Source organism: Dryobates pubescens, chromosome 16 (assembly GCF_014839835.1).
Source record: "Dryobates pubescens isolate bDryPub1 chromosome 16, bDryPub1.pri, whole genome shotgun sequence".
Classification (NCBI taxonomy): Eukaryota; Metazoa; Chordata; class Aves; order Piciformes; family Picidae; genus Dryobates; species Dryobates pubescens.
This window is the reverse complement of record NC_071627.1, coordinates 11,311,671-11,337,549: the sequence shown is the minus strand read 5'-3', so window position 1 is coordinate 11,337,549 and position 25,879 is coordinate 11,311,671. Positions and strand designations below refer to the sequence as shown.

Below are 25,879 nucleotides of genomic sequence, written 5' to 3'. Positions count from 1 at the left end.
TTCTTCAATGGACAGCCAGAGAATCTATCCAAACAGAATGGTAAGAGAACAACTGCTTAAAAATAACTGTTATCCAGCTTCTCTTGCCTCAATTATGCACTGGTTGTTATCTACCATTCCTTTTGCTTATTATTAACAATGGAAAATTTACCTTGAACAAGTATGCCAAACATACAGAGCAATCATACATGCTGTGAAGTGTCAGAGTTAAATCTGACAGCAGCGCAAAAGCAACAGCTAGAGAGAGCCAAGAAGGAGCAATGACTTTGTGCTATGAAAGGGAAGTTTCTGTTCAAGATCTCCTGATTTTGTCAGGTCTCTTTGTATGTATCTTTTCCTTCAGCACTTAAGCATGTTTCAGGATTGCTCATCTCTGATTTAAGAATAAAAATACATTCTCAAAAATACATATCAGGGACCACATTTATGCCAAACTCTTTTGCAAATATGATGTTTAAGATTCCTAGATTCAAAGAATGGTTTTGGTTCAAGGGACCACGTATTTCCAACGTCTCCATCATGGTCAGGGACAGTGTACTAGACCAGGTCACCCCGAGCCTCATCCAACCTGGCCTTGAACATCTTAGAGGAGGGGGCATGCACAACCTCCCTGGGCAACATGTCCCAGTATCTCAATACACTCACTGTAAAGAATTTCTTCCTAAAATCCAGTCTAAATCTCTCTCAAGCCAGAAGCCATTGCCCCTTGTCCTATCACTACAAGCCCCTGTGAAAAAACAAACCTTCCCAGCTTTCTTGTAGGCCCCCTTCACGTACTGGAAGGCTGCTATAAGCTCTCCCACTTTAAGAAACTTCTCAACTTGAAAACTAAGTGTACAAATGAGCTCTGATATGCATAACTTCACTTTAAAGATATTTTCAGTAATTACTCTTATATTGCATTATCTGTCTTTGATCTACTCACATTTTTTTTTCTTTTTTTTCTCTTTTTATTTTGTGTGCATTCCAGCTAGTTGTTTGCAAAGCAGAAATATTTTGGATTAATAAACAATTTTAAAATGTCATGATGTCTTTCGTGCTAGATGAAGTCTGGGAATCAGATTAAAAGCTGAAACTCAGTTACCCTCCATGAAAGTAATGACTTACTGCAGCTATATCAAGATGCCATACACTAATGAACCCCCTGTGGCCCCCACTTTTGAAGGAAGTCTGAAATGATATTGTGGCATTACTTTCTCTATACTTCCTGTGATTTTTATTTCTCATCTGTTGACATTAGCTTTACTGTAATATTTGTACAGATCACTGAGTCTTTATTTCTATCTACCTAAGAATGGTGCAGAGGTGATACTTTGGTGAACACATTTTCATGCTTTTTCTAGGGCCTATTTCTAGATATATGTTTATTATTTCACGTATCAGAGGATTAAAATTGGAGAAATACATGAAACTAATGGATAACATAGTGGATAATGCTATCTCAGAGGGTTTGTTTGGTTTCTTTTCTAAGTCTCTCTGTATTTTATTAACAATCTCACCATAAAACCTTAAAGACAAATGTATTTTTACTTCTGCTTTACTTTTTCTTTGCATTCATTATAGAGCTTCTCTGGTTTTGAAATCCATTCTCTATACCTGCATTATATTTCAACAGAGAATCACAGAATCCCAGAATGTTAGGGGTTGCAAGGGACCTCCAGAGATTGAGTCCAAACCCCTGACAAAGCAGGATCACATATTGCAGGCCACATAGAAATGCATCCAGGCAGGTTTTGAAAGTCTCCAGAGAAGGAGACTCCATAACCTCTCTGGGCAGCCTGTTCCACTGCTGTGTCACCCTCACTGTAAAGAAATGTCTCCTCGTGTTGAAGGTGGAGTCTAGCTTGTTCTAGCTTATACCTGTTGCTCCTTGTCCTGTCACTGGGTGCCATCAAAGAGACACACCTTCATCTTTACAGCCACTTCTCAGACATTTGCAAACATTCATAAGATACCTTCTCAGCCTTCTCTTCTCAAGACCAAACAGCCCTAGGTCTCTCAGTCTTTCTTTGTAGGAGAGATGTTCAAGACCCACAATCATCCTTGTAGCTCTCCATTGGACTTTTTTGAGTAGATCCCTGTCTCTTTCAAACTGGGGAGCCCAAAACTGGACATAGTATTTCAGGTGTGGTCTCACCATACCATGTAGTTTGGATTTTTTCAGGTATTCTTGTTGAAAATATTTTGCAAGTGAATACCTTTCGCCTAGAATACAGGATTTCTCTACTTTAGGAAAGCTGAGCTTTTTCTGAAGCTAAGAATATGACATGCAATTATAGGTACAGCCAGCTATGCTTCTGCCTCTCATGTAATTGCTGCTGACTTGAGTTTACCACTTCACAGCTCAAACTATCAATACAGAAGAAGTTGCATTGAATCAGCGCATAATGGCTTATTAGAAAGATCGTTATGCAGCAAATGCATAATACTTCTGTAGGGTTGTTTTGTGATGTTGCTCTTTAAAGACACCAAAATAGCTGTTCAAAATAATGTTAAATATATAGATTTCATTTCTTGAAAATCTCTGGAGATATGAAATGCTGGCCAAAGTTACTCATCAGAAAGTGGAATACAGAAAGACACTCAAGAGCAATTATAACACCTGCTGAAAATTGTGAATAGTAAATTTGTATTCTCAGTCTTTTCTGTAGTGACATATTTTGTGTGGGTAGTCTCATTTTTTGGTAAATTACTATTCATTTGTACATATGTTCTATAGTGTAGAAAATACTGCTCATTGTCTTAATTCCCAGATGTTTTTAAATACCTGAAAATATACAAAAACTATTTTGTAACAGGCCACATAGCAAAGACCCTTAGAGATTTCTATATGCAAGTTAAAATTGTAACTAGAAAAATAACAGTTTATCTTAGTGCCTTTTGGAAACCATCATACTAACAATACCTTTTTTTCTGTGTTGAGTTGTTCTCTCCACTGAAGACTTGGGTTTTAGTTCAGGTGACCTTATACTTTAAGAAACAGGAACTTCCTAGCAGTAAATACTAAGAAAGATGAGATACTCTGCAGTAGGAAAGGGATATCTCACCACATGTTATATCTCTGCATTTTAGATAAAAGACCAAATTACAGCATTCAAAACATGAGACATCTATTGTGTACAATGACTGTGATCTGCAATAGCCTCTCTTGCTGAGCAGCTGATCTGCTGCAGTAACCACACAATTTAGTGTTGAGACTCTTGATAAGTAGGTAACTCCGCCACATGGCAAGAGATAGTGCAGGGTAAGCATCTTGTACTATTTGGTGCTAGAAAGATGCAAGTGATTGAGAAGCAAGGTTACATCAGGCACAACCAGTCTCAAACACCTACAGATGAAGAGATGGTCTCTGCCAGGCTTACAACTAACAGCAAAGAATTGAATGACTCAGTTAGACATGACAGCCACAGCTGGAAGTGTGACTCTCCATGGAAGCAAATTTGCAACCCACAGTGAAACAACTGCCTCTTCATCTGCCCTATTCCACATTCCCAGAACTAAGCTTTCGTCATTTTCCATATTACAAGTACTGATTTTTATAGGGACTACAAAAGACAACTAGAAAACAGAGCTCCCTGGATTTCATGTAAAGGACATACAAATCTGAGAATACAGAGACACTGGATGCCAAATATTCCAGAAACAAAACCAACGAATGATAGTTAAAAATATATCCTTTGCCTCTGAAAGGGGTTTTATATTAATAGGGAAACTGCATTTCAGAAAGGACATTCTTAATCTCACAGCAAAATCAAACCATACAAGGACATATCTTGTTATTGCACATGATTGAAGCCATGACTAAACAGTACAAAGTGTCTGAACTTGTTAGAACACTTCATCTACCTTTTTGTGAACATAAAGGAATACTTTTATTAGACGTTTACACTTGCTGCTTAATATACTTTTCATTTACTAAAATGACAAAGTTCTACAATACGCCATAAGCTGATGCATAAATGCATTCTGACCCCCTGAAAATCCAAGCCCCGAGGAAAAACAATTGCATTTCTATCAAGTATGCTTAGGCCAGTCAAAAGCTGCCAGAGGAGAATGAGATCAAAGACAGGAGTTACTTGTATACAACAGATCAGCTTTGTGAATTCTGCCTTATTTGTGAAAAATAAACTGCAACAGTCATCCAACCTTAGTTACATAAATCAATCTTAAATTCCAATACATCTTTTAAAGACAAGAGTAAAACTAAGCTGAGCTGCTTGTGGGTTTTTTTTTTCCCTTGTTAGGAACAAATAAATTAATGTCCCTTTTTATTCTCTGCAAGATAACTAATGAGGCAATGTTTAAAGCAAACTCTTAAAGCATAACTGGGAATCTGAATTTTCTTCTACATTTCCCATGACAGCAGAACCACTTCATAGTACTAATCAAATCATTCAAGATGAGATTTTTTTGTTTTCCTATTTTGATAATTACTGTGGTACTCTTGATTTTAAAATCTCATTGTAATTGCTCTAAACTGAATCCCATCTTGCAGCACCAGCTGGAGTAAACAATAACACACACTTGTATCAAGTGAATGTGTGTACCTTGTGTATAATCAGATCCAGCAGTGCCTGCAGTCACCGTACACACTGACAACAAACACATCGCAGTATCAAATATCCCTAAAGCATGAAAATATTATAATCTTTCATTTCCACCAAGAGAAAGATGGATGGTTGAGAAGCAGCTCTAATGTTTTCATCAATTTGGGGCTTTTCCTCCTTCCACCTTGAGACATTTCGGGTTTCTATGAAATCTAGTGAGTTGGTAGTAGCTATACAATTTGCAGTATCTCCCATAAATTCTTAATCTTCTTGCTTGAAAAAGGCATGTTTCCTTGCTTTCTGCCTCCTGTGTTCAGTCACTCTTTTCTCCCAAACTCTATTATAAATATCATTGTTCGGTAGACTTACATTGTGACTGCCAGCTGTTCAGGTTTTCTCTTCAGAAATATTTAAGAGAAAGCAGTCCAAGAGCCACTGAATTTGTTACATGTGCTTGTTACTTTAAGACTGAGACTACAGCTTGAAAAATGTCATCTTCTCGTAAGGCACACAGCAACATATTTTTGAGCTTTACAGGACAATACTAGAAGCAGCTGTTTCTTCTGAAAAGACTTCTATGGTTCAAAGGTAGAGTTGTTCAGAGACATCCTTATGTATAGCATGGAAAACATGGTTTCCAGAAGCCATGTTTAAGAGAGACACTGACAGATAATCAATGAAAAAACACTCAGGTCTGGAATTCCTAAGTGGCCTTTTCATAACAAGAAACCCCTGCAGTCCCTTGCTAGGTAACTGATAGGAACTCGCTCTGCCTCACTATGCTGCCTGGCCAGGACCTAATGATACCAACAGGATCTATTGTTCCTGGCAGTCTGAAGAATGGTGAGGTCCTTGGGGATGCAGGCAGCACTAATATGAAGCCATAATGAGATTTTATTGAATTAATAATGCAGCTCTAACATGTGAGCTACATGGGAACCACGTCTTCAGGGTGTTACAAAGCAGTTCATCAGCGAATAAGCAGTTATTTTTAGTATCTATAATGAAAGAAAATTGGCAACATTTTCAGCTCTTTTGCCAAATACCTGCAGCACTAAATCTTCCAAGCTAGACTTAAAAAGGGCTGGGGAACACTCAATTCTGACAGATGTCTGAAAACACTCAGATATACAGGTAATGAAAACATATTTTAGAAAAGGCCTAAATACTGGTGTTAGAAAATACCCTGCAGTGCTATCTCTCAGGAGTTATTCAACAATCTGATCTGACCTTGAAATGTACTGGTGAAAACTCATTCCCTTTTGTTTGTAAATACTCAAATACAATGTTAACAAGGTTCAAAATCTCAGATGGACTCCAAAAGAATTAAAGTGATTAATATGCCATTTCAGACTGGACACCAACCAAACCTAATTCTAGGTACTAATTATGATAAGATCAAGTAGTTTCTAACTACTGAAGCAATTACCATTTCAAAGCCCAGAGGAACAGAAGGAAGGATGTGAATGTTTTTCCCTTTAGTTGATAACTCCACCAACCATTTCTTTTATTCAGTGAATCTGACTCCCTGTGCACTTCATGTTGACAGTAAACTATAGGAATTCCCTGGGAGGAATTATATGCCTCTAAATTAAAATTATGAACAGCTGAAAGAGAGCAGAGCAGACTAAATGATACTACCTAAACCAGCAAAGCATTTCCCCACAAATGCCCTGTTCCTAGGAATTACTGCTTTTAATAAGCTAATAGGCAATTATCTAAGTACCAGAAGTGGAATAAAGTGCACATACAAGCAGTAGCAACTGGTAAGAAGTGTGCAGTAAGCAACCTTCATTAGAACAAAAGTTAATTAAGTCTGCCATGGAGGTTCACAAAAATAACTTGGATATTACATCCTCATGACCTCAGTGAGCATTTTACTGTTTCCCAAAGTGTTCTGCCCCACTTGCATGCCACAAAAACATGTTCTTCCCATCTTGCTGGTAATGGAAGAAAGAAAGAAACAAAAGATAGCTGATTCCCCAGTTTGATTCTCAGCAGCTGAGGGAATATTCCCAGTCCAGCAGGACCAGGACACACAAGAGTGCTTCTCCCAAATGAGCTTAGGGAACCAGAACATGTTTTGAAAGCAAACAGCATGTTATTTATAATGGTGTTTTACTTCATTGAGTTAAATCAATCCATCCTGATGAAGACAAAGCTCGACTAAGTATGTTTAGTCAAGTAAGCTTCTACTCCTGTTCTTTCAACTTGCCTAGCACAGTGTCTCTGGGACATGAATGTGTCCATTTTCCCCTCCTTTGGACCTTGCAGGAAGTCATTCACTCATTCTTTTCCTCTCTCTGTGCCAGGCACCTAACATTTAGTAGAAATATCCATGATACCACACATGTACAGTCTCTGTTTATGCATAAGAGTAATTAGTGCTCTGCTCATTGGGTTCACCTTTTACCCACAGACAGGCTCAAGTTTGCAGTACTTGTTATGCTCTTGCCTTTCCTCTGCCTCCAAGTAACTGCACTCTGATTTTACATTTCTGTACTGCAATATAACCTACAGCAAAATTCCTTCAGTGCCCACTTTTCTTGCTAGGAACAAAACACAAGATCATCTGGGGGAGACTGTCAGGTTTTGTGGAATGCCCGTAGGGAAGAAGTGCCAGCTACACTCTGCCACTGGCTGGGTTACACTGCAGACATGCTTTACAGAATGTACTAATATTTTTGTGAATTCAGAAAGAGAAAAGGTAACAAACCTCATTCAGGAGGCATGTAGCCTCCTGCTCAGAACAGGGGAATTAAGATGCAAAACTTCAGCTCCGCTAACACTTTTTGTCGTGTGGTGTTTGGGTTTTTTAATTTACTTTATTCTCTCGCTGTTATTTTAACACATCTTGATCTCTTGTGACTTTTTCTCTGCTACTTCTCTGGTCTAGAGCAAATCATGGTAGCAAAACAAATGGAGAAACCTAAAATAGTCTCCTATTTATTTCACAGAATATCTGCCCCCTCAAAAAAAGAACCAAACAAAAGAAACAAAATTACATTTCCATAAAAAAGGATAACAAAAATCCTGCCCCTCCTCCCCTCCCTGTTGCTGATATAACATAAAATTAATGCATGAAAGCAAGATCAATAACTTGTTTCCTTATGTAATCCTTGGAATAGCAACATAATCAAAGAGAATAAACAGTGTTAAGCCAATTTAGGTAAGCAGTGTGGTTACAGATGCACTGCTAAATAGCTTCTAAACCTCTTCTTTAAATGCTTACCTTTTTCTTTAAATATTTTCAATTGACTTGTTCAGTTCAGGATAAGCAGCAAAGCCTGCCTGGACCAAATTATCCCACCAAGTTCAGAGCCATTAGGAGGTTTTAGCAACAAGCATACTGTACCACAAATGAGGCTATACAGATACTACTAGGTGAAGTCCTGAGCCCCAAAGGCATAGGCTCTGAACAAGGACTGATGCTTCCCCTGCCCTCACAGAACAAAAGAAATTCCTGTATTGGTAAATATTGTGAATACTAAAAGCACCCTCCAGTTAAGTCAAAGTTTTACACGTTAAAGGTTTGATATGCTTACATGTAATAGATGACTGTTAGGTTATTTAAATATTAAGCTGATACTTTTTAAGAGTAAACCCTGCTACACCAAAAATAATTGCAAATTGCAGCAGCAGCATAAAAACCTGCACTGAATTAGATTTTACCTCTATATGCTGGCTCACAAAAACAAATGAGATGCAACTGCCATCAGTTCACAAAATCTTGTCTGGAATGAACATCTCCACCAGCATATGTGTATCTACCCACCTCAGAAGAGAGATTGGTGATCACTCTGATGGAACATTAGTGCACATGAGTGACAGAAAGAAAGGTTTAGGACCCTGTGGCCTCACTGCCATCCCCATTACCCACTAGAAGCTCGCTTTAAATCACAAAATAATGAAAACCTTATCATTAAACATTATTCCATTCAAATCCCAGACAAATACATTTCCAATATCAAAATTTGATATTATAATGACATTAAATTTCTTAGCAAATCTTTTCCTCAGAACCAAACACTTCCAGGACATTAGCAGTTTTGAAGTATCCTCTGTTCTCTCCTCTTCACTATTATAAAACTGGAAGAGTAAAATTATATAACTGTGACATTCCAAACAAACAGCATCTGTTAGGTTAATTCTAGGAATCTGAGCACCTTTGAGATTTACTTCTCAGACTAGTCTCTCTGTGACTTCTTGTAAACTTGATATCACTGCCATTTCTACAAAATGAAAATAGTGATAGTGCAGGTGACCAAAATCCACCTCACCAACAGAAGTCTTGCTCAAAAAAATAAGGCATGCTCACTTCATAAACTGATCCAGTATATAAACTCAAAGTGTTTCCTTGAGAACAAGAAGCAAGAATAAATTCACCCCTGAAGACAACATCCAACTAAAAAAAACTATGTAAATAAAGTGATTTCCCCCCAAATCCAGATGTTTTTCAGTGAGATTTTTAGCCATTACATCCACTAATTATAAAGACAAAATAAGGTATATAAAAAACAAATGAATCCACAAGGTAAGGTGGACACATGGTCATGGTTACTCTTTTGTTCAATTTCTTTTACATTTGCAGATGCTTGTAAAACTTTAACGTGTTCAAATTTTGAGGGAAATCTTCCTCACCTGCATGTTCTACAAATAAAGAAATTGAACCAACCAATTTTGTTTAGCTGAGCCATGTGGTTTAGTTTGTATTCTCAGTCCAACTGTCCCTTGCTTTCCTCTGTTATTGACAAAAAGAACACAGTCAGTTCCTCAGAATGGCTAGGAACAATTATTAGGACATATATCCTCACAAAACCTATCATGCACACTAAATAGTAGCCTTTTCTTGTTGCTAAAAACATTCATTTCTACCTGATACTTACAATAAACCAGAAAACTCACACCTCAAGGTAAGAACAATTCCTTCCTCTTCAAACAAGCATTATTTCAGAGATACTCTAAAGGAATCCCTCTATGATATGTTGGGCCAAGCCAGCTGTCTCAAACCATTATCACTGGTGGAGGTCCACAAAGATCTCATTTCTTTACAGTTCAGTATCACAAGATATGGAAATGATAAATTGAAAAGCGCTCATGTGCCAGTAAAATTTATATGATATGAAATTTCTCTTACACTACTTGCAATCCTAATATCAAGGCAACAGAGGACCTGTCGCTAAACAGAAATCAAGCAATATTCTGTTTATGCCACCATCATTCATGGTGATACCAAACCAGACATTATAGCTGTGGGTAAAGGTGTACAATCTGCACAGTTTATGTCCACAAGATACTTCCTTCAGTCAACTTTATAAGACTTCGAAGACTTATTAACATCAAGCTCTCATAGAGCAAACAATAGGGAGCATGGAAAATTTGATGACACAAATGTTTCCTTAGATGCCATCTTGATCTACAGAGGATGAGTCTGAAGTAATCACTCATGACAAAATCCCAAATTATCTATAGCATAGAAATACATATCTTCAGTGATGTGGGCTGCTGTAAGCACCCTGGATTCAACCTCCTCCTACAAAGGTTTGGTCTTTATCATCAAACCTTTCAGCAACCCCAGCAACCACATTGGTTTGGAAAGAAAACTGTGTTTGACAACTCTGGCATTACAATGACTTGCTGATTTATTAGTGATCTCTTTCTCAGTGGGGGAGGGAAAGCAGAGCCTTTCCTTTCAAACCACCACAACATTCTAACCCTGTGCAGAAATTGTACATTTAAGATTCAAAAGGCCTTTTACAGTTTGGCTTCTGTTGACTATCAACACGGAGACACACTACATACTTCCATTTCACTGTTCAACACATTTTTGTTCCTTTCCATAGTATGTGAACTAAGAACACACAGCTAGCTACTTAATGTACTGTCAGTAAAGTATCTCAGATGATCTTTGGCATTCACCAGATGGCAATTATACAATCATCTTAAATTGCACATACAAACTTTTTGTAGGATATGGAACCAGTTTCTTTTTCATAAGCAAATGGAACATAAGCACTGATGATCCAGCCCCATTTTACCTGTTCTGCACCATGCTCATTGCAATCCAGTCTGAAGGATAAACGTTCTTTCCAATGAGATCTTTGAACATGATGAATGTTTCCATCAAGAAGTCCTAGAAAATCAAAATACAGTGTCTGATTTTGTAACACAAAGTTCCTGCTCTGATTAAAGGACCAAGATGGAGGGCTTCTCTTTCCTTCCAGGGACATCAGTGGAAGAATTCCTGCTCATATCAGTATCAGATGTCCAAGACTGAAAGTAAAGTTCTGTAACACAGCAGTCTCAGATTCCAAATGAAAACTAAAAGAACATAAGCCATAAATTAATAGCAACAAAAACTTATAGTACTTTAGAGTAAAGCTGTTGATTTTTTCATTAATTAGCAAAACAGTCTCATTCTGCACAAAGAATTCCTAGATTTGAAAAACAGAGGGGTTTTTGTTTAGGTCATTTAGTCCATATTTAGTATTCTAAATGACAAACTGAAGGCATGGACAGAAAGCTTTCAAACAAAGCAAGTACTTCTTTTCCTGGAAGTATTTAGAGATCACTGTATAATGAACTTCTCTAAAATGAACATAATCATTTCATGTGTAACATTTGCATGCAATTTTACCCTTGAACTTCTAAGCAAATCACCTTAGAACATAGAATGCTGTCTCATCATCTTAATATGATTTCTAAATCTCCTCCATGGTTCTTCCTGCCTGCTTTCCACACTAACCTCCTAAAATTAAGATTCAGTTCTTCCACAGCTCTGTCTCCAGTACACCCAGCCACAAGCCCAGTCTTTCAAATAACCCCTCCAAAAGTGAGCTTTTAGTGGTTTTGCCATAAGGCATACATTTTCTATCAATTTTCCCCAGTTTCTTGTAACTGTGAGACTAGCAAACTGTCATCATCTATTACTGAGACCTCACAAGGAGCTCTCTGTGAAGGTTGTACTCTTTCTTGCATTATTACTTACAGAGAGCCAAGTAAATGATAGCTCTCAACAGCATTACTTGAAAACCATTTTTTGCCATATTCACTGACATATATTTATGGTATAAAAGAAAAAAAAAATTTAAAAAAAAAGAAAAAAAAAAAAAAAGGAGAAAACAACAGACCAATCCTTTAAAACCAACAAAACCCACTGAATTTATTAATGCCTTTTTTAACGTTTTCCTCAGCAGAACTGCTGAAGTAGTATAAAGATTAATAAAACTTCTAGGACCAAGTACCCAATCTGCTTGAAAGCTGAAATTGTGTTAGGTTTTTCAAGTAAACTGAAACATATGAGGAATTGCAAAAGCTACCCAAGATTTGATCTGTTAGCATTTCAGTAATGGCACCACACTGACTTTAAGAAAGAGTAGGAAAAGGGGTAAATCTTGCTAACTCCATGGACAAACTGTGGATGGTGTAATCAAAACCCTTGCCAATACCCAAATTTATTTCAGAGTTCTGCCAGAAGTGTAGCAGGACAGACATAGGACTGCTTAACCTTCTAGAACAGTGACCAATGGTACAAGCTAGAATATACCCCAAGTATTGTTAAATTATGTCAGAAATAGGTAGTATAAAATAATGTGTTGTAAGAACGTGACATTTACTACATTTAGTGTACATTATCTGAACCAGAAGTAGACTCAATAGCAACAATGAAAAGTGGAAATGGATCACCATGTGGAAAGTAGGGAGGGAGGGTGCAGTTAGTTGAGACTTGATTTTCTTCATGTGTTTTTTTCACCTCAGAGCAGTATAATACAAATATGCCATTGGCCGCCAGGTGAGGAGAGGTGTTTCTGTCCCTTTACTCTGATCTGGTAAGACCTCACCTGGAGTTCTGTGTCCAGCTCTGGAGCCCTCAATGCAGGAAGGACATGGACCTGATGGAGTGGGTCCATAAGAGGGCTATGAATATTATCAGGGGGCTAAGAACACCTCTCCTATAAGGACGGACTAAGAATATTGGAGCTGTTGAGCCTGGAGAAGAGAAGGCTCCAGGGAGCCCTAATAGCTGTCCTCCACCACCTGAAGCGGACCTACGTGAGGGCCAGAGAGGGACTATTTCCAAAGGCCTGGAGTGATAGGACAAGCAGCAATGTTTTGAAGTTAGAGAAAAGAAGATTTAGATTGGATGTCAGGAACAAGTTCTTTATCATGAGAGTGGTGGAACACTGGAACAGGCTGCCCAGGAAAGTAGTTGAGGCCCCATCCCTGGACATATTCAAGGTCAGGCTCAACAAGGCTCTAAGCAATCTGATCTAGTGGAGAATGTCCCTGCTCACTGTGAGGGGGTTGGACTAGATGACCTTTGGAAGGCCCTTCCAACTCAAACCATAGAACCACAGGATTCTATGATTATTGTATTACTGCCTTGGTGCTAGGAACAAGAAGTGACAATGACGGTTTTCCAAATTTTTGACAATACTGTAGTCCAAGATCACTATGAGAAGAGGGAGGCAACACAGGGGCACAGAGGCAGAAAACATACAGAAACAGACTTAGTTCTAGGAAAAATCAGACAAGGTACTTCAAAACAGTACTACTGATTTTCCAGAGGAAATAAAATCCTTCAAATTATCTTTCGTCTCCATGACTATTTTGTACTCACCACTAGTTCTGAACTTGTCTGGAAAGTTTCAATGTAAACTGAATAATGCTGGTTGTTCATCTGGTCTAAGATTGCTGTCATACATGCCACAAAATGACTCTGAAAGAAAACCAGAGAGAAATCAACACATGCAGATTACTTAAGATATTAGATTGCATTCTTTCTGAAGTTGAACTACTCTTAATGCTCAACAAATCCTTTTAGGTATATATAAAAAAATAATATTCAAGCTTTGACAAGATGAAAAAGACACATTAAGGAGTTGAAAATAAATCAAAAGCTACCCTCAACAGGGACAGGCTGTGGTGAGAGCTGCATCATTTATGAAACACCCCATGGAAACACACATTCTGACAAGAAAAGTTTATCTATAAAGTATCAATATCACCTTAAGATTCCTGGAATGCATTAGTCGTTGCCTAGAATCCTTCCATTAGGAATTCACAAGAAGAACATATATTAGCATCAAAAATTTCTGATTATCCAGTAAAAAATGCTATTCCCAGGAAGAAATGTGGCAGGAAAGATTTGTTGTTGTTGTTGTTGTTTGGGGTTGGGTTTTTTTGTTGGTTTGGTTTGGTTTTTTTCATTCTGCAAGTGTTGAAGGAGCTATTACAGAACTGTGCTGTTACTTCCATCTCTCAAAACTTCTTTCGAACTTAAACAAGATATTTTCATTTTCTCAACTCCTAAATTTGAAAACTGCTGAAAGATGTAAACTGATTTAAAATCCTAGGATCTGTAATCCCCTGTAATTTACTGGAAGTCACAAAGACATCTATATCTCCAGCAATAAGAGTGAGCTTAATTATTTGCAGTTTTCCTTTCAGAGAGTGAAGAATCTACCTTATTGATGTCTTTTAATTTGCTGAAGTTGCAATTCTTCTTTTAAAAGTGATGCTGCTGTAAATGCTTTGATTTTATTAAGAGACCATGAAGTAGGTGAGCATGCAGAACAATTTTCAGATTTACTCAGAACTTTTTATCACAGCAGTTTAGAACTGATACAAAAGACCCACCAGCTCCTCTGACCAGAATTTAACTTCCACCTGGTGCTGCTCAGATTACCTGTTTAATTCCGATTCCCTTAATGCTCTTGTCCCATCAGAAAGGCGATAAAGGCACGCATAAAAAGATCAGCTGCAGTGTGCCGTACCCAACCATTTTGTCTAGCACTTAGAAGGAAGCCTTCCTTAAGTTCAGGTGGTGGCCACTAGAGGTCTTTCCCTTTCACATGTTCGCGGCTCTTCAGTTTGTGCTGCCTTATTTATTTATTTATTTATTCCTACGTGAGCAGACTCAGCAGACTTCATGCATACAAATAGTGAAAATTACAACATAAAGGACCTATTACACCTTCTTTTGGAGTAACAATAGTGCTAGTGAGAGGCTTGCCTACTTTTTAAGGCTAAGAAGACACATATTCTGCAGGTAAACCAAAAGCTTTCAGGTAAGGAATCGTGTGTTCTCGGGTACTGATGCTCTTCCGAAAAGCAATGCTGCTTTTCCTGCTGTAGTAGTTCACTTTTACGGTTCTGGATCAAACAAATCCTTTCTGTGATGTTAAATGTGTAGCTTGGAAGTAATAATTAATTCCAAAGGATTCAGTGATGAAACTGGGGGTGTGGGGGTGTTCTGATGTCTTAATTTGGCGTGGGGGGTGGGGGGAGTGGGGGAAGGAAAGAAAGAAAAAGATTACTGACAGAAGTTAGAGAATTGTACCTGCAAACCAGCTTGTATTTTTATTAAAGATTCACCACAGAATGTCTTTACATAGTCGTGTTAAATAATCACTTCTTGAACTAAGCAGCATTTCTTCACGAGCATTGAATAGATGTATTACGTTGTTTAAAGGCATAAAGATTTTAAGAAGCTTATTTCTTTTGTTGAAAGCAACTTCTGAAATGCATCTAGCTCTGTGTGTGATTATGGTACAGCATGAATGCCTATTCTTAGTAACTGTGTATGGGGATTTTAAAATTAACAGATGATATGCCTTGATTACTGAAAAGAGCCATAAGCAGAGATCACATATTGCTGGCCACTATCCCGCACCAAACCTGTCAAATTCACATCAGTGGGACTGAATGAGACATTAAAGAAAAGAGGGGGAAAAAAAGGTGACAATGAAGCTGGCTTGCTGCAAAAACTTCATCATTTCCATGTAACTGTAAAGCGGGAAAATACACTAATATTGTTTGATCTTTAATAATTGTCTTGCCAGTGATCTCAACTATTAGAAATTAATTGGTAGCTTCTTTATAGGTTACAAGCTTGCCCCTCCCTCTCAGTCCCCAAACACAAGCAATAACGATTTGCTTCCCAAATGCAGCCTGGGATCCCCAAAAGTACTCAGGCACACTCCGCAATATCACTCTCTCTGGGGGCACTTAGGAGTAATGTAGGAATGTAAAGAGCTGTGATCACATCTGCAAATATCTCTCTGTGTTCACTGAAGTTCTTCTATGCTGTTTAAGTACTTCTCACTAGAATGTGCAAAGAGCAGGAGCTGCCTGAGCCGACAGTTAAGTTCTGCAGAAGAAGGATCACTTGCACTTCGGAGGCAGACTGCATGCTCACTAGATGGACAGCAGAAACTCAAACACCGCCTACAAACACAGCAGTCTAACACCTGTGCTTCAAGAATTTGATTCATTAATTCAAGCACTGTATGTAGAGACAATAGTATCAAAAAAAAATGTGCAGAGAAGGTGAAGTTCTTCAGGCAAATTCTAACAAGTCATTTCAGCTGTGCCCAGCTCTGTCAGGATTTATCCAGTAAATTGCAGCAGAAAGTGTTGATTAGAACTAGGTCAAATGTATAAAAATAAATATATTAAATACTTGCCTGATAAGATACTAACAGAAAAAAAAAATAGCAGAAATAACTCTGAACACATACCACTATCCAGTAAAATCTATGTTTTCCAGTTTAAAAATATTTGCATTCAAAAGTACGAGAACCCATAATAGAAATAGCCCTGAATTCCATTTTTTAAACTCACAAACTCACTCAGCCATTCAACAAAAACAGGAAAAAATAAATTTATAGTTTGAACATTACACTCTTCTCAGGAGCAAGAACACAAGTAAATAGGCAGTCAAATGAAAATGGCACAGAGAAGAAAACGTCTCAGGAAACATTTAAACTCCCTGTTAACTTAGAGAAAACATAATTAATATCAAATTTAAATGAACTATGATGCTGGCTAGCATTAGTAGTAACACTGCAAAAGAGTGGCTAAAGTAAAAGAAATGCTGTTTTGGTTGGGTATATACAAAGTACATGAAAAGAGATCACAGAGGTATTCTGCAAAACAAATAGGGTTTTATAAGCCTTAATACAAGTCAAGTGAAAGGAATGGGGAACCTTTTGCACTGTTGTCGAAGTGCATATGAGCTATGGATGCAACATGTACAGGGAAAGAAACATCAAAAAACATTAGGGCCATATGAGTAAGATGGCAAACTTCAACACCTAGCAACTAAATCCCAGCATACTTTATAATAGCAGATGGTGACAGGTTGCCGTAGAAACTTCAAATAATAGTAGCACCATAGGAATAAATAAAGCAAATGCACTGGAAAAGCAAATAGTCCTGGTTTGAGACCAGGCAGATCCTCTCTTGCCCTTGAGAGGGGCAAAAGAATGACACTCACACAAATGGATTGCGAAGTGATGGAAAGTTTAAATGGAAAAGCAGCAAGTGTTTTATAGAAGCTACAAGCAGCGACAAAAGAAAACCCAAAGCGTACAGAGTCCCCTACAGCACACCCAAAAGCCTCCCAACACTTCCGTTCTCCCCACCTGAGGGTATACTCAAAACACCCAGGGATCTTTCTTTGCCCTCACCTCTAGGCTAGTCCCAGGCTGGCCAGGTCTGAGACTGCCCTTCCCGCTTCTCCTTCTGGCATTAGGCCTAGACAGGTCTAAGAGGCCTTGAGATACTCCCGCACCATTACCCGATAGGGAGCATCTCCCACAAGAGCAGAGAGGGAAGAAAGAGGAAGTGAATGGCTTCACAGATGGACTTATAGGGCGCAGGATATTGTGCATATGAAATACACTATTTCCTGTGTCCACCTACTGGGCTGGACACTCAGGACACCGGAGGTGTAGCTTGTGTGGCAGGAACAGGAGCCACACAGCCTAAACTGCCACAGCACCACGAGAATAAAGCAAGAAAATGCACTGGAAAAACAGCAATAGAAATAACATAAAATTAAGATGCACCTTGATTCTGATTTAGTGGAAGTATTTAAGTGGCTGTAATCTTCATGCAGGTGTACTTCTGGAAGGACTCAGAAGGATTTTTATTTCGTGTAGGGACTAAAGCAACATTTATCCTCATTATCAGAGCTCTTTACCAACACAGAGTTCAAGTGCAAATATATAACCACAGGTTCATCTTTAAAAAGCAGACAATTAATAAGAATTCTAAGATTTCTGAAGGCCAAATATCTTGTAGTTACTTTATATCCCCCCTTTTGCAGTTATGGGATGTTTAAAGTGTTCATTTTACTTACCCTCACAACTGACGTAAGGTAAGGAGTCTGCTTTACATACTGTCAACCTCACAATCTGTAACTAACAAATAGTTTACATTTGATCAATTTGTAGTTTGTGTTGGGCCAAGAACCTTATCCAGAAGACCCAATATCTTTGCGATGGATGAAGTCATCATACTACATAGACTGGATTTAATGCTGAACTCTCTTTCAAGTTAATTGAGAAGTTTCAAAATTCATCATATGTTAGTGACAATAGTTATACAAATGGTGCACATGAAACGGGTGACAGGCCAAACAGTTCTCTCTTTTTTTTCATCTTGGTTCAGAAACAAGTGCAAAAACCTATCTGGAGGAGAAGTGAATGTAATGAAAGAAAAGCTAACCAATCAACTTTGTCAATCCAATGTTAAAAAAAAAGCATCAATATTTATGCTGTAGTACAAGAACATAATTGAGAAGACCTCTTATATTCTGACTTCACAGAGTTAGGGAGTCATATCACCTATTTAGTGTTGTGAGCTAAGGAGTAACTTAATTACCAGGAAAGTAAAGTATGGAGAAGCTCAACAGTGCTATGAAGTAGCACCGTGGTTTGAAGTCACAGTTCCCCAGAAAGCCACACTAAACCTTGAGGACTGTGGCATACAGAGAAATTAGCACAAAGACCTTTCTCCACATTGTGTAAACACTAAACAATAGCACTCCGAAATAAAAGCAAACAAGCAGAACTGTCAATGTAGTTCTGTTTCTCCTCCAGAAACGGATGTCAGTGCCAATGCATGTGCTGTCCTCGAGTGTGCTTTCTAGATGTAAAAGCTCAACAATGTCAGCATCACGACAGGCTGCTATGCAACAGCCTGGAGTACATCTGAAATGGGAAAGAGCTCCTCATCCACACAGACTTGTTGTAGCGTGCCAATGAGCACACCTTACTAGGATTAATTTACAGTGTCAGATTCATCTACTCTTAGTAGGTCTGAGGTTTTAACTTTCCATGCAGTTCATTGGTTCTGTCTTCTTGTCTATCATAGCTGACTGAACAGCAGCTTGCGCATCCTGTTTCTACATCTTACTGACAGCTTTGAATTTCTGACTGAAAGCATGCTGGCCTGTTGTAGCTTGTTTTCTTTACAGTCATATAGTCTACCCAAAAGGGTATACAACTATAAACTAGCAAACCATCAGATGGAAAAATACAGGACAACTTTGTAACAGAATCACAAAATGACAGGGGTTGGAACCCCTCTGGAAATCATACAGTCCAACCCCCTGCCAGCACAGGTTAATGTACAGCAGACTGCACAGGATGGTATCCAGATAGGTTTTAACACAATGAAATACTAATAGCAACTGCTCTGTAAGATTTAAAGATGTTACAAGTTTGACAATCAAGACAATTTCAAAATTATTTCATTTAAGACTTTTACAGACAGATAAAAGCAGTGAGACAATGCTTCATGACATGACAAAAGTAGCATGAATTTCTAGAACATATTCTTGGGCATCTAATTTTATTTATTTATTTTAAGTTTTGTGTTGATTACCCAGAAATCTTACGAAAAGAAGATTTGCATTGGTTTTGCTGCTGCTGGGTTTTGGTTTGGGCAGGTTTCGTGCCATAAATCACTCTGGAACTCCTACTAGAGTCTCTGCCTAGGCTGAACACTTTACTGCTTAAGTTAGTGATCAAACACTGTTGGATAATTTACTGGTACTCCCAGAACATTAACACTGACTTCATCTTCATGGTGTAGATACAAATAAATTATGGATAACATTATTGAGCATGAAGTGAGAAGGCAATAATTTGTGAAGAGCAACTACTGCTTGAAAACTGAATTCACTTGTCCTGAGCAGTTACCAGAAAAATCAGCTGTTTCACCTCTCACTCAACCACTACTGTCCACACTCCCAGTCTCAGTTCTGCTATATCAGATGAAATCTTCCACCCTTGCCTTCAGGGATCTCTGCAGCCTCATGCTGCATCTTCTCCCTCCTCCTCTGCAATCCCCTAATTGCTGCACCAGTTACTGGAGCTGGTTTCCAGACTGATATCACAGGCCAGAAGATCTTCCTGCCCTAGTACATAAGCTATCCACTGAGAATCCCAAGTATCCCAGTGCCATCAGGCTGCTTATTTTCCTAATTTCTTATTCAAAGTACTACTCCACTTCCCTGTTGCCACTAAACCAGAGGGTCACTAAACCAGTTGGTCCTGCCAAATGTCTCAATGCACTCATTGTCTCATTGAAGATGATGCAGTCAGTACTTCACAGGAACAACAAAAGCACACACAAAACATACAAGCAAAGATTAAGATTAAAAATATTATTCCCAGTTTACTTACTGTAGTAAAGCTCAGCCAGTCCCTTTCATTTGAAAGGACTGGAAACCAAACTGGGTACTTGAAGGAAGTGATACAGTGGTTGGGGTGAGCTAGAGCTAGTACCCTGCCAGGGGTGTAACAGCAAACAGTAGAAGATCTCAAGATGCAATTGTCTGCTCTATAGGACTACAAAGCAAAACACACCTGCTGTAAGGGACATCAACAACTAGGTCAAAGAGAAAAGGGTAGAGCTGATCAATTTCAGTTCATTAAAGTGCAGTAGCAGCTTTTATTTGTAAGCCATATATTTTAAATTTACTGTGAAGATGAATGTCTTGGATGGTGATTCACTTCCTCGTAACTGAACAGAGCCACCTCCTCTATTCCCAGAACTAAGCCAGAATTTAATTGATTTTGTTCTTTTTTAGCTGCACACAATGAAGACAGAAAAATTAAATTCAAGTACATGATCAGAGATTAAACTAATACAATAGATTTGTGAACAGTTAAAACAAAGCCTTATGATAATGTGCAGCCCTCTCTTAGGCTGATCAATAACACTTTGGCTGGGTTGGAGCCCACCCTTTGAGTTCAGCACAGCCAAGAAATCCCTAAGATTCAAATTGCTGAGAAATTAATATTATTTTACTATTTATTTTTGAACAGCTGTAACAACCAGATAAACTTTTATGTGAGCAGCCTGGTACTTTTCCTGATATCTTAAATGTACTAATGCCAAAGTGCTTTCAGTTTGGAACTTCCAATTATCATTTGCCCTCTTCCACATGACAAGCATTGTATCAGTACTTTGGCAATTTGTTTGACTTCAGGAAAAGAACAATAAAAGCAATCTGGGAATGACACGAGTTGATAAGCTTCTGTTGATTTAGTCCTTATTTTAAAGAACTATAATTTCTTTTCACCTCTATATTTTAAAATTGTTGTGACTGCTGTTCTTGTGGGTTGAAAGCTGTCTCTGTTCTGTGGAGTTGGTGAAGGGTAAACAAGAGGCATACTCTACATCTTGCAAATAAACATTGACTAAAGCCAGCAGAACTTTCAACAATTTCTTTTAAAGCAATCACATTCAGTCTTAAAAAGGAAGTTAACTTGTCACTCTGTTTATCAGGAAATCACACAAATGTTTGTAAAGAGTTTTATCCAGGACCTAGATGATGAATATATGAGCAGGCACCAAAAAAATCCCAAAATATCATGAACCTTTCACAGGGATCCTCAGATTCTCCTGACAAAATGAAACAAATGGAGATGTAGAGCCAATTGCCCTGAGGCTGCCCTGTTGTCTCTGGTTTTCCAACACCACCCTGGCAAAGGGACTCTCACTAGAATAATGCTGTGCTCTGCTTTTTCACAACTATACTGGAAAACGGGGGAAACCAGATACACAATTAAGTATGTGTACACATACCTTCTATACTGGAGTATAAACAGAGTTCATACTACATCAACAGACAGTGAAGTCAGATGCATCCAGTCTGCATAAATGGGTGTTTTACATGAAGGAAGGAAGAGGTACTTACACAGGATAAAATACTACACAGCTTTTAAAGCCAGCTAGGCTGTGGGCAGGTATTACATGAACTTCTTCATGATGTTCTATCCAGTTGCTGCTCTCTGACACAGATGAAAGCAGGGACAAAGTGCACAGAAATCATATTTTCATTTCAAAGTAAACCCAAAGGAATAATTAGCAACTGTTGGGCCAGTTTTATTCTGTGGCTGAAATATGAAAAATATTTACATTACATCCAATTGGAGTTTATAGGAGGTTTTTAATTTTGATGCAATAGTGGACTCCATTTTTAAACATTAAAATAATAATCTTGGAGTGTGGTTAACAGAGGAACTGCCTAAAATAAACAAAAGTTCATAGTAAAAAAAATAGATCTTTCTAAGACAAAGAGCTTTTCTTACTGAATTTTGGGTAAGCTGATTAATAAAAAGCATATGAAATACTCAATGGAAGAAGAAAACACCATGGGAACACAGGTATAAAACTGCCCAAAGCACAGAAGGACCTGCTAGTGAGTGCAGGTCACAAACTGCTGACAAATAAGCATCCTTCTTATATGTGCTTCTTTTAAAGGAGTGTCACTTCTAAGTTGCCCCAGTTGATTTAGTTTCAGTTACCACAGAAACAGAATCCTGAAACTGTGACCATATAGAGTGAAATTTGCCAAAATAGCCTTGTCTGCATCAATAATTTGTGCACATGCTAACCTCTTCTTGAAGGGATTGTGCCATACTAACACATTTTAGCTGGACTCTGGCAGAATAGGGAACACTACTTTAATTACTCTTTGCACCTGCCCAATGAGAGCTTAATTTATTATGTACTTATTAGAAAACTAGGATGAAGATAGGAGTAGAAATTTCTTTGAATACTAAATCAGAGAATACTTTAGCTCTTGGGTTTTCTTCAGTTTTTTAAATGAGAAGAGAAACCAGTCAAAAGCACAGAAAAGGCAAGATCATCGGTACAGGAGATGAAAAATCATATAAGTACAGATAAGAATAAAGACATTTCTTTGCATATATATAAAACACTCTTGGAGAAACACAGGAGAGAACATATGCAATATTCACTGGGTTTCACAGCTACAACTTAATTAGGAAAACTGCTGAGAATTGGAACAAGACATCATTTTTCTTAGTAGAGATTCTTAATATCAATGGGTGGAATTTATTTTGAAGTTTATGACTTGTTTTGACTGCAGTGTTTGGGAACTAGCTTCATTTATATGTGCTCTGAACAGTTTTAACACTATCTAGTTGGGAAGCTCCTAAATCTGGCTGCTAAAGCTGCTCTCTGAACCTGGATAAACAACACTATCAATGAAGAGCACACGGAATGTGCTCCATAATCAGTGGACTGTCGCTTCATTGCTTAGTGGCTACACTCTACAAGCTGCTGAATCCTCAAACTATAGACACCTCTTCCTGGCTTTTTGGTTTGGTTTGGTTTGGTTTCTGGTGGGTTTTTTTGGCTTTGTTTTTGGTTGGCTGGTTTAGATTTGGTTTGGATTTTGTTGTTTGGGGGTTTTTTGTAACACACATAAGGATGCTCAAAGGCAACACTTTTGCTACCTTGGCATTAAGTCCTCCTAACAGAAAAATCATAGGATCCTAGAACAATTTGGGTTGGAAGGGCCCTCCAAAGGTCATCAGATTGCTCAGAGCATTGTCGAGCCTCACCTTGGATATCTCCAGGGATGGGCCCTCAACTACCTCCCTGGGCAACCTCTTCCCACCCAAAAGATAGGATCTTTATTGTGAAATTTACTGCACAAAAAAACAACCCCGAGCCTAAATCCTCCTCAGAATAAATGATGAGTAAAGCTATAACATCATTTTGTTACAACAGGTCTTCCCAAACACAAACTGATTTGCAAACTTTGCCCAGCATTTCAGTAAACATATATATCAAAATTCTTTGATATTTTGTCATCAGAGTATGACAACTTTACTCCAAAAAGACACTGCTTTCCTTGTACTGTTTTACTGGCAAAATATTCAGGGCTCCCTGCAGTGATTTAGTTTTCTTAATCACTAAACTGGAATTTCATCTAAATAGAGTGTCTTGCTAACAAAGCAGGGTGCTGACACCTTCTCCTGAACCTAACAAACAGAGAAATAATGAATGTAGATACATGTTAGGGAATTGCATTCCTAGCAGAAAACAAACCAAATCAGAATCACAGTCTTACATAAGCAGACTTGATCAATGAGTTACTGCCAGAGAAATGGTGGCTACAAAAAAGTGTAATTTGTTATGCCTCAGACATTTAGTGTACAGTCTTCTCATGCTTATGAGTAGTCACTGCAATATAGAATTTGTGGGAGCATCAGTACATATCTAATGACACATACAGAAAATGAGAGTATGATCAGAACTACTGCAACCTACACCTTCACTAGTTATATTTCTATATTAATGCTATGAGATTTAATAGCAGTTTCATAACTGTATTACTGAAAATTCATAGAGGCTTATTAGGTCATGGTATGTAGAATCATCCTTCTTATACCACTCCACTGAAATGATACAAAAGGACTCATTTATGAAGCAAATAATTTTTTTGTCATTTAATTTAGTAATGAATACATATACAATCACCTCTGTAGAACTGAAGGGCAGAGCAAGCATTTGGTAGCTGTTACACAATCACACATTCAAAAGAACTCTCAAGATCTTTTAGGAGGCCTAACCTCTAGACAACTTCATTATGGTAAGTTTTATAAACAAATTATTTCTCTTAAATAAATTCAGCATAAAACCCATTGAGCTGAGTCTTATGTGACAGTATCCTAAGCCTGCATCTTGTGATCTATTGTGCAGTTGTTATTCCAAAAAGGCCCTCTCAGAATTATTACAATATTAATAAAAGTTTAAAAAGCTAGAAGTGATTTAACTTCAAAGGGAACTAGAATGAAATTTCCCATTTGGATCATTATCAGTTTTCAAGGCATGTTTTATTAAAAAAAGAAAAAAAAAAGTAACTTGTTCTGCTTCTGCTCAGTTTTTCTTTTAAAGGCTATTGCTAATATTTTATTGCTTAAACTAGAACTTACTGACTGGAGAGCTTACTGCCAGGAAGTCAGTAACATAGAATATTTTTTTGTTTAAAAGAAGGAAGACAGAACAAGATGCTCTACTGCCTTTTCCACAGAGTTTCTTATAAGACATGTTGAAAAAAATCATTTACTCCTGCACCGAGGCCACTGATCTTTTTATATGGTGACTGTACTCAAGTAAGATAAAATGACTTCCCGGATCTCTCCTTGCTTCAATGTCCTGACCTCCAAGATTGCTAAAAACAACATTTGCATGTTTCAATAATTTTAACAACCAGTTAGGAATAATTTATAAAAAGTGAAAGTACAAAAAAAAAAAAGTTTACAACCAAGAGGAGAAAGAATATAATATAAATGTTGATGCCAAATGAAAAGGCAATAGAGAAGGAGCACATTTGAAATACAAGAATACTGGAGCTCCCTTACCCCTTTCAGATCGTCATAAAATCTAAATGACAGTGCTGCAAATAGAGAGTTCCAGGACATTAAGTCAGACTTAGCAGGTTGTACAGCTCAAGTCACAGATGCTCTGGAAGAGCAGAGTAATCAAGCACGAAAACAGGAAACCAATAATATAGCCACCAGGATTTGGAGGAGAGAGAAAAAGAACTTGCACTCTCTTGAATTCTGGAACGTATTATAAGGATTTCACAGCAGCACTGAGTAGGAAAGAAGTTCTTTGGCAGAAAATAAATGTGTTGTATATGGACAGTGGGCTGGCAGAGTAGTTGAAGCTGGCCACTCTTAACAGCTGAAAGAAACCCCCAGACTTAGTCCATGTTCAAACGCTTTTCCCTGTTGCTGGCTCTTCCTTCTTTATCACTGGGGCTTCCTGCTAAGCTGGGGGCACACCAGCATTCCAACAAAATCTAAAAGCAGGCCCTGATGAACAAGCCCATGGAGTATCATGGGGATGTGCAAAGTGTACGAAAATGAAGTCTTCACAGTCTGCTGACAGAAATCTTAATTATTGCACCAGACATCACTATGTGAATCCTATGGTTTTCTGGGAACTATTTGTGAAACTAGTAATAGCAGGACTATAAAACATGTCTATCGACATAGGGAATTTGAAAAGAAAAAAAAGTTATTCCCACTGAACTAGGTCACTCATGTTATACAAAGACATAAATGCCTTTAGGCTGCCAGATAAACAGCCTAATATTCCTGCCTTAATATGGCTTTTTCTGGGCTTGTACTTAGGACAAAAGCCCAGCAGTACTGACAGACTGCACACAGGACCATTTTTGTGCACTGATTTGGTGTGTTACAGTGTTG

General features: G+C 38.0%; 1 protein-coding gene across 1 annotated transcript in view; it reads right to left on the bottom strand.

Annotated features, from left to right (window-relative positions):
• DOCK2 (dedicator of cytokinesis 2) overlaps positions 1 to 25,879 on the bottom strand; it is a 170,075-nt gene that overhangs the window by 56,829 nt on the left and 87,367 nt on the right. Inside the window, exons 28-29 of the mRNA XM_009899183.2 lie at positions 13,168 to 13,266; positions 10,586 to 10,680 (exon numbers count right to left, since the gene is read on the bottom strand). Coding sequence (XP_009897485.2) covers positions 10,586 to 10,680; positions 13,168 to 13,266 — 194 coding nt within the window. The remainder of the gene's footprint in view (positions 1 to 10,585; positions 10,681 to 13,167; positions 13,267 to 25,879) is intronic.